General features: G+C 31.1%; 1 protein-coding gene across 3 annotated transcripts; it reads right to left on the bottom strand.

Annotated features, from left to right (window-relative positions):
* Positions 1 to 1,909: 1,909 nt before the first annotated feature.
* LOC118054871 (SWR1 complex subunit 2) lies at positions 1,910 to 7,843 on the bottom strand. 3 transcript variants are annotated; one of them, XM_035066645.2, is made up of 12 exons: positions 7,665 to 7,843; positions 6,890 to 6,989; positions 6,701 to 6,770; positions 6,318 to 6,389; positions 6,137 to 6,177; positions 5,804 to 6,059; positions 5,583 to 5,658; positions 5,343 to 5,462; positions 5,146 to 5,211; positions 4,203 to 4,245; positions 2,499 to 2,564; positions 1,910 to 2,357 (listed from the first exon to the last, which is right to left on the bottom strand). In XM_035066645.2, the coding sequence occupies exons 2-12, from the start codon at positions 6,958 to 6,960 to the stop codon at positions 2,171 to 2,173; spliced, it is 1,068 nt and encodes a 355-aa protein (XP_034922536.1). In that variant the 5' UTR covers positions 6,961 to 6,989; positions 7,665 to 7,843; the 3' UTR covers positions 1,910 to 2,170. The 3 variants fall into 3 exon arrangements, with proteins under 3 accessions (XP_034922536.1, XP_034922537.1, XP_034922538.1); XM_035066646.2 differs by having other exon boundaries at positions 6,890 to 6,968; XM_035066647.2 differs by having other exon boundaries at positions 6,890 to 6,965.
* Positions 7,844 to 8,825: the final 982 nt, after the last annotated feature.

The following is an 8,825-nucleotide window of genomic DNA, read 5'->3' as shown; positions in this document are numbered from 1 at the left end:
AATTGTCTTATCTTGTGTTTTGTATGTATTGGATTGTACTTGATAATTTATTTTATTTTGTGTTTAGTAGACATTGGACAAAATACGACTAATCTAGACAGATTTGGATTTAAGAAAAATTAGAGGAAGAATTTATCCATTATAACCTGATAAAAAACCCAGGTTGACCTGTGATTCTAATGACTCGAGATAAACAAAGGTAAAAAAAAATCTATTGATCTTTGTTTTTTGAATTGTTTTTGTCAAAACAAAGTTGCTTTGATTTTTTTAATTTGGTTGACCCTTTTGACCTGTAACTTGGATCTTTCCCTTGATTGACTTCCAAGTTAGGTTTAAAAAAATGATAATAGCAAATTTTACCCTTATATTAACTTGATTCAACCTGTGTTGACTCTCTCAATTAGGACCCAAGCCTTGCCTTACATCGACTCTCAAGTTAGGTTTTAAAATTATAATAATAATCGAGCATTGTCTCAGATTGATTCACGAGTCAGGTTTTAAAACTATAATAATAATCACTTTTACTTAGATTGATCTAAGTCAATGCTCAACCCGAGTCTTGCCCTGGGTTGATCCCAAAGTTGGGTATTGAAACTATTATAATAATAATTTTTATTCTTATGTTGACCCTAGTCAAAGGTTAACTCGACCCGTGATCGGGGCTTTGTCCTAGAACGATTCTCAAATCATATTTTAAAAATTATGATAATAATCATTTTTATTTTTTACATTGACTAGAGTCAATGATCAACCTAACTCATGATTTTGGACTTGCCCCGGGTTAACTTTCATGTCGAGTTTTAAAATTATGATAATAATCATTGTTATTATTATTTTACCTTGCAAGATTTTTTTAGATTGATTTTTTAAAGTTTTATCTTATAAAAAGTGTTTAGCTTTTTAGTTCAATCCAAGTCTAAAATTCAATGGATTATATGTTTAAGAGATTAATCATTCGACACAAGATTCCTTGGCTTTTTTCTCCTTAAAAAAAATTTTTTTTATATCATTTTATATTATAAAATTTAATTGGCCAAGTGTTTAGCTTTTTATTTTAATTTGGATCTAAAATTTAATGAATTATAGATTTAAGAAGATTAATCATGATTTATAAAATTGGCACTGAGATTCCTTGACTTTTTTCACTTTAAAAAAAAGTTGCTTTTAAAAAAATACTACACAAATCTCCTTTGCAGTTTTAATATACCCACAATACCCTAATTATTTTTATAAAAAGCAATAAGATAATCAGATTAAGAACTTACAAATTAGATAAAAAAAAATATTAGAAAATAGGACATGACTTTTTTTAGTACATATATTTGTTTCACAATTTAATTTAATTTAATCTCATTCAATTTTATTTTAAGTTTTCTTTTCATAATATTTTGCTAATTTTAAAATTTTTCAAATTTAGTTAATGTTTTTTTTTTCTTTCTAAAAAGTAATTAAAGGCATTTTGGGTATAATAGAACTCAATAGAAGGTTACTGTAATATTTTTAAAATATATAATTATTTTCTGTCTGATGTTTAAAATTTTAAATGTTCTTTATAATTTCACAACCTAAAAGTTATTTTAATTTATCCAATCTCATTTTAACAATAATGGAACAGTGAATAATAGTATTGCATGTATAATTCAAACAATCAAGCATCAAATCGAACAAGTGCAAATTGAGGCAACAAGAAAATGAGCCACCAAATTCTCTAAATTTCTCACAAGTAATCCTTGTACGTAAAATAGAAAGCACAAGACATCAACGGCAGCTTTTAGACAAACTATACAAGTGTTTCAACAGTGATCTTATGCCATGATTTGACTTTTTCTTTCTGGTTAACAGAAGAAACAATTTGTGTTTTCTTGAGTGGACTATCCCTGTGCTGTGCTTGCATCAGATGAAACTCACATGAAGGTGAGAAGTGCGCAGGTTACTTGCCACAGTTAAGTGTTGCAGCTAAATTGACCACAAAAAATAAAAATAAAAACCTTTTGTTTGGTCCAAACTGAAATAATTGCTGGACTAAACCCTAGAAATCGGATAATTGCTCGGATTTTCTCATTAATGTCATCCTTTCTCTAAGCCGGACAACTATACAAGCCTGTTGCTAAAATGGACATGCTGTTGCTAAAACTAATACAACAATATTGATTCCCCATATTCCGTGGCTCTATTCAGAAGATTCAATATCAACAATAGAAGTCATACCAAAATTAGCAAAACGGGACAAATGTGACATTTTGCGTCTATTTGAAGTTGGCAATCGCTTCCTCTTGCCATGAAATCCAGTCCCAACTAGTGAATCAAATAGATCACCCATGGCCATTTTCTTGATATTGTTATTTTCATCCATAAAACTGGAAACCAACAAAGATATCATGAAAGGCGTCAGGATCAGCTTTGAAGAATTTTCTTTAGCAGGAAGTGAGCTGATAAGCAAAGCATCCAATCAATTTTCTAGCTACTGACCATGAAGAAATAAAGATGGGATTCCATACCGTTCACGAATAATTTTGAAAGCTTCTTTTGTTGCATAAGGTAGCCCTGTCTTTGGATCACGATACCTGGAACATCAATTCAGAATCAAAACAATGATTCTCATTGAGCATAGTTTGCATAAATAATTGGAAAGAGAGGTGGGGGGGGGGTGGAGAAAAAAACTGAAAAGAGTACTTTTCATTGTGAACTTTTTTAATTTCAGTAGAGAGAAGATGAAAAGAAAAATGCATAGCTCTGGTATGGCAATATGTTTCCATGGTAAGTATCTTGGCTTAAGGTTTTAATTATTGAGCCTTGGGTGATTTGTAAGCAGGGAAAGAATTTTATCTTTTGCGTATTACAGCAAAACAAGCTTATTTGATAATTTCCAAATTGAATCAGGAGGTCTAGCTTTCTATTTTGAATTTCAGTTTCAGTGGTCTTTAATAAGTTGTTCTCAATTACTGACATTCTTAAAAAATCAAAGCATACTTGTGTTGATCCTATTTTAATAGTCCTGGCCCTAGTCTATTTAGAAGTTTGATCCCTATATATCTGTAATGTCCTTTCTCAAGAGACTTTATGGAATAAAATTAAGATCTAATATTTTGTTTTATGCTTAGGGCATAGTTTTCTTTTTCTCGTCTTCCACCCTAATTTCTATATTCTAATTCTTCACCTTTCTTCTTCAATTAATCAGGTCTCAATCCAGCCTAAAATCACATATTCATCCTAATTCCAATATCAATTCCTTGAAACACCAATCCTTTATTTTACATAATTGTCTACATAAAATATTCATACCTCATTCTTTATACACTGAAATACTTTCTATTCTCAAGGCTTTTCTGCATTAATTGCATCTTGACTAAATGCATCCAGATTACAGTCAAGAATCTCATCACTTGGAAAAAAGCTCATGTCTATCCAAAGGATGCTAACCATGTTCCTACAGCCTGCCAGTCTATAGCTTGCTTGAACACTCAATTCTAGAAAAGTTGGTCACTAATGCCTTGCTTCTTGTCTTTTATTATATTTGAAATAGAATCAAATATGCTTAGTATGAGCTATATTAATGAAACCTTCTTCTTCTTTTTTTGTCTTAGGATCATAATTCTAGATATTAACTGAGTTTCACTAATGCCTTGCTTGTCTTTTATTATATTTGAAATAGAATCAAATATGCTTAGTATGAGATATATTACTGAAACTTTTTTTTTTTTTTTTGTCTTAGGATCATAATTCTAGATCTTAACTGAGTTTCACAGAAGGAAAGGCAATGGCAATTCTTTCTTGTTTCTTTTAAGCCCCCATCTCCTTAGAAATATAGTTCGGGTCAGCCACTCAAGTATATCCCCTTTTATTGGGTTCTCGCATCATTAATGCCACTCCATTCAAGTTGAACATCGAAGGCACTAGTTTACAATCACAATTTTCAAAAGGAATGGTGATGTGACTAGGAGCAGTTTATCAATTAAATCTTCTACACAATGTCCAATCACAAATTGAAAGAAAAATGTTTCAATTCCTTCTATCATTTCATTATTTATTTATTTGGATAGATCAACATTCAAAATTATCAAGGTGATGAGCACCAAATAAAAAACACGATTCGCAAACTAGCCTAGCACCGTCAAATTTCAAAATAAAAGAACCACAAGTATCTCAAGCTGATACTTTTAAACAAATAACAAGTGACCATTAATGTGGAAATGAGCTCTTACTTGGCAGGCAATCCTGTTACAGCACATATAGCCTTCTCTGGATCTGGCAAGTGATTGGTATAGAAAAGGATTATCAGACCACAGAAATAAAACATAACAAAGGACATCAACCTAACAAAAAGATCCATAACGCATCTTCTTTTTGTTCTTTTTATTGCTTCAAATGTCTAAAACTGAAGATCTAAAACATTCAAAAAAGGGCAAAGAATGTTTCGAGTCACAAAGTAGATGCAAATTTCAATTTTCCATATGCAAAGATAATTTTAGCAAAACTGTGTATGGAAAGGATGCACTTTTTATATGTCTGGATCTTCCAGATCTTAGATAGATATCTGGAGATAGAATACTTTCAAAAGAGGGGTACTAAACTTGTCTTCAGCACCTTTCATCACAGTAGGTATCTCATTTCAACAGCCAAAAGCAGGAGAATTATGTTTCTAAGACTAAAATACAGGTCAAACTAAAAGAGAATTTTCTTGTGACAGTAATTCTGATGCAAAATTCAGGAAAATATCCAATCCAGATGTGCGGGTATGCTCACATCATGCACTAATACCATGCCAAACAACCAATTGTATTTCAAACGTTATCCAAATGAAATAGAGAAGCCAATTTCTATCCATATAAAAAAAATTTCAGTGGTAATATAATCAAATCCTAGGATTGATTAAGCTTTATGCTCATCATGCCAAGTGAATAGGAAATATTGACAGAGGCCTGAAGATCGAATCTAAGTACAATATAAAGAGCAGTTTTGTGAATATTGATCCTGCTGCTTTGATCAAAGCAGGGCTCTCTCTGGTTATATACATTAAAAATGGAAGAGAGATCAAACAACAAAGCCAGAGAAAGTGGAGCCACTGACCACTGCAAGTTTCACATCTGATTTTTTAAGTAAGCTAGCATTGATGCTATTATTAGCAGCATTTAAACATAAACTTACATGGAACAGATGTTGTTGAAAGCTGTGACTGAAACGACAATCCTTTGAATTCTAGATAGGAGCAACCTGGAAGAAATGAAGAAATTGACATAAAACAGTTATGATAATAAGCTAAACCTTAATAACAAGCAGCACATTAATAGATATTAACAGTTGCATATCTAAAAATGATTAAAATAAAAACAATAGTAGCTTGCCATTTTTAGAAAAATATCGTATCTGTGGGCCACTGTACACAGCTTTGTGCACAATTGCTCTTTTCTTAACTTCTTCCTCCCTTGCTAAAACACGCTCTAAGTTCCTTAAATTCACGATTTCTGCCAAGGCCAATCACAACATAGAACATTCAAATTGATATTATATGAGATGTAACAAAGAATCTCACAACTTCAATCAATCAGGCAAACATTCCAGCAACAACACATCATGAGATAAACCTGTCTGTGCTGCTTCAAGAAGCATTTCTTCTTGCGTCATCCTCTTCTCCTCGCCTTCTTTTTTTCTTTTTATTGGCTGGAGAAAAACAAAATATTTATCTATCCCGATTGCATAATTGTACATTTTAAAATTGAGAAACTTAAGAACCAAGAAAGGAAAATCTTATCACGCAACTTTCATGATGAAAGAACAAATATGCCATCAGTAGTGAATAACTGACCTTCATTGTTGCCTGCAAAGCTGCACGTATTGCATCTCTCTCAGCTTGCCTAACAATGACTGAGGTCCTTGTAGATTTCCTCACTATTCTTTCCCCTTCCACGTCATCAGGAGCATCTTGATGGTCAGGAGTAGCAGGTTGTTGAGTTGATTTTTCATTCATGGAAAGCTTATCTAATTTTGAAAGGTCTTTCTTTTTTGTTTTCTTCTTTGGTAAAGTCTTTCCAGGAAATATAAGCCGCTTCTTGTTCTGTGGCCTAAAAAATGATTAAGAATTAGAAATTTCAACAGATTAGAAGCAGTTATAGATTGCTTCAGCTGATAGATTTCAAACCTTTCTTCTACTTCCTTTTCTGCTTCATCTGGCTCAGGCTCCTAGCACCAATATGAAGCACAAAAGTAAGTAGTAACATTTTCATGTTGGCTAAAAAGTTGAAAACAACAATCGTTGCATTAAGATTAGTTAGAGGTGACAAATATATATACACAAAGTACAACAGTAAAAAAGTACTCACGTCTTCGTCAAAGTCACTATCAAACTCATCAACAACCTCTGTTTCCTCTTGATAATTATCATCATCCTCTTCCTACATATATGAGAAAACATTTTATAAAATTGCGGGTTTTAACTTACAGGCCTCATGGCTACAAGAAAAGGAAAAAAATGAATAATAAAAGAAGCACAAGCTGCTACCTTCAACAAACCATCCCTGAAGAGAGATCATGTGACTTGATTATAGTTATTCGTAACATCACAATTGAATGATACCAATTTAGTTTGACACAATGGTCGCATGCGACCTGGTTATAGTTATATGTAGATTCACCATTGAATGAAACCAGTTTAGTCTGATACAATTTTACTCTTTTCTTTTTTGAAGATATGAATTTTACTTACATCTTTAAGAGCTTCCTGGTTCCAAAACAACTCGTCCTCTTCAAGTTCATCGTCAATCAACTTGGTCATCCTTACATAAAAATAAAAAAGCATCAAAATCTGAATATTTGGGATTTTTTTCTTAAAAAATCAAGTTTCTCATGTACCTTTCTAAAGAGAAAATCACATAAAAAGGTTTGAAATTCTAACCGTTTTCCTCTTGTTGCTCGAGAGGCTCGGTCCAGAAGCACAAGTGAATCATCTTCCTTAGAGACTTCCATGATAGCTACTTCAATGTATGAAACCAAATCTAAAATCAACAAAATTGTGTGACATATTAACAATGGAATAACTTAGCCCTAATCTTTCCTTGTTTCTTCTTCTGTTTCTTCTTCATGCATATTCTTCTACAAAATAAGCCTGCTTTTCTCAACTTGCATGTGATTATGAGAAACAGATTGAAAATGCAAATTGACTGCCTATAGGGCTTTGTTTATAATGCTATGAGATGGGAAATTTCCTTAACTCCAATAACTTAGATTCCTCCGAAGGCAAGATCCAGTTTGACAACTAACAGGTGATATATAAAGAAATCAGCATATAAGTAGTCATTTAATTTGTTCAAAACACTGCTACCTTGAATATGCATGATGATATTAACACACAAGATTACTTTGAATACAATCATTATGCCTTTCTATTAAACAAGACAAAAGAAAATCATAGTATCATACATTCAGAAGTTCTTACAAAAACTAGAACCTTAACAAAACAAAACGACAATTCTCGCAGGGTCATTTCATCAAACGCTTTGCGAACACTGAAAAATATAACATAAACCCTAGAGAACAACCAAACCCACTTGAATTTACTTATCTAAGAATGTAAAAAAACCCATTTTCCCATTATTTTCGAGATGGCCCATTAACAGCTGCAAAGAACAAAATCAGGCACCAAAAAGCAAAGAAAAGATTTTTCAATTTACCTGGTGTTTAGATGCAAATCCGACTTGGAGAGAGAGAATCTGTTATTGATGAAAAACCAAGTTGGATAAATTTCTGAGGGAAAAAAAGAGTTGAGGGTTTCTTCTTCTAGGGAATAGGGAGAGTCCACACCAAGGACCAACTTCCATAAACTACCGGCCTCGAGTTCTGCTCTCTTTGTTAAGGGTAAACTTTATTTTTGTTCCTATGCATTCACCATTGTTTCACTTCTATTACTATAGTTTAGTATTTTGTAATATTGCCCTTCTATTTTCCCAATGTTTAAATTTTACTTGTAAACCCTTTCCAATTTGGTGCTTGAGATTTCTTTCTTTTTTTCTTTTTTTGAATCACATGAAAAAGTCAGTTCTTTGTTAGTCATTTAAAATTAAAGGGTAAAATTAAAATATAAATATGAAAAAGTCGGTTCTTTGTTAGTCATTTAAAATTAAAGGGTAGAATTGAAATATAAATATGAAAAAGTCATTTCTTTGTTAGTCATTTAAAATTAAGGGGTAAAATTGAAATATAAATATGAAAAAATCAGGGGGATACGAATCGGTTCAACCGGACTCGGGCACTTAATTCTCTTCGATTCATAGCAAACTTAATTATTGTCAATTGCTTAAACAATCCAATTGAAAAACCAGACTATTTTAGTAGCTAATGAATTTAAAGACCGTTTGAAAATATAATAACTTCTGCTTTTAAGTACTTTTCTAAAATACTTTTATTTTAAAAATTATTAAAATAATATATTTTTTATTATTATTTTTATAATTTTAATGTGTTAATTTTAAAAATGATTTTAATAAATTTTTAAATAAAAAATACTTTAAAAAAATATATTTAACTACATAACTAGTATAACATATTAAGATGCAAAAATCCTTTTACACACAAAAGGTAAACAAAAATTGTAGATTATAGAATAAAAATATGATGTATTTTTACTTTACATGGCAATGAAAAATTCATGAGTTGAATATTTATTACTGAAAATTTTATATATATATATATATATATATATATATATAATAGAAAAAAACACAATAACAAACATGCAATTATTAATAAATATTCTAAAATGTGTGAGGAAAGTACTATATATTTTTTAATATATATTTTTTTTATTTTTTTCATCTATTTTTGTTTTTTTGTGT

This window comes from Populus alba, chromosome 1, assembly GCF_005239225.2.
Source record: "Populus alba chromosome 1, ASM523922v2, whole genome shotgun sequence".
NCBI lineage: Eukaryota > Viridiplantae > Streptophyta > Magnoliopsida > Malpighiales > Salicaceae > Populus > Populus alba.
Note: the sequence above shows the minus strand (reverse complement) of the source record. Positions and strands in the feature narration are given on the sequence as shown.

Coding starts and splice junctions, on each gene's coding strand:
- LOC118054871 (XM_035066645.2), bottom strand. CDS start 6,960: ATGGAAGTCTCTAAGGAAGATGATTCACTTGTGCTTCTGGACCGAGCC. Junction 5,463..5,582: donor TCTTGAAGCAGCACAGACAG/GTTTATCTCATG, acceptor TGGCCTTGGCAG/AAATCGTGAATTTAAGGAAC. Junction 2,565..4,202: donor GTAACAGGATTGCCTGCCAA/GTAAGAGCTCAT, acceptor TTGATGTTCCAG/GTATCGTGATCCAAAGACAG.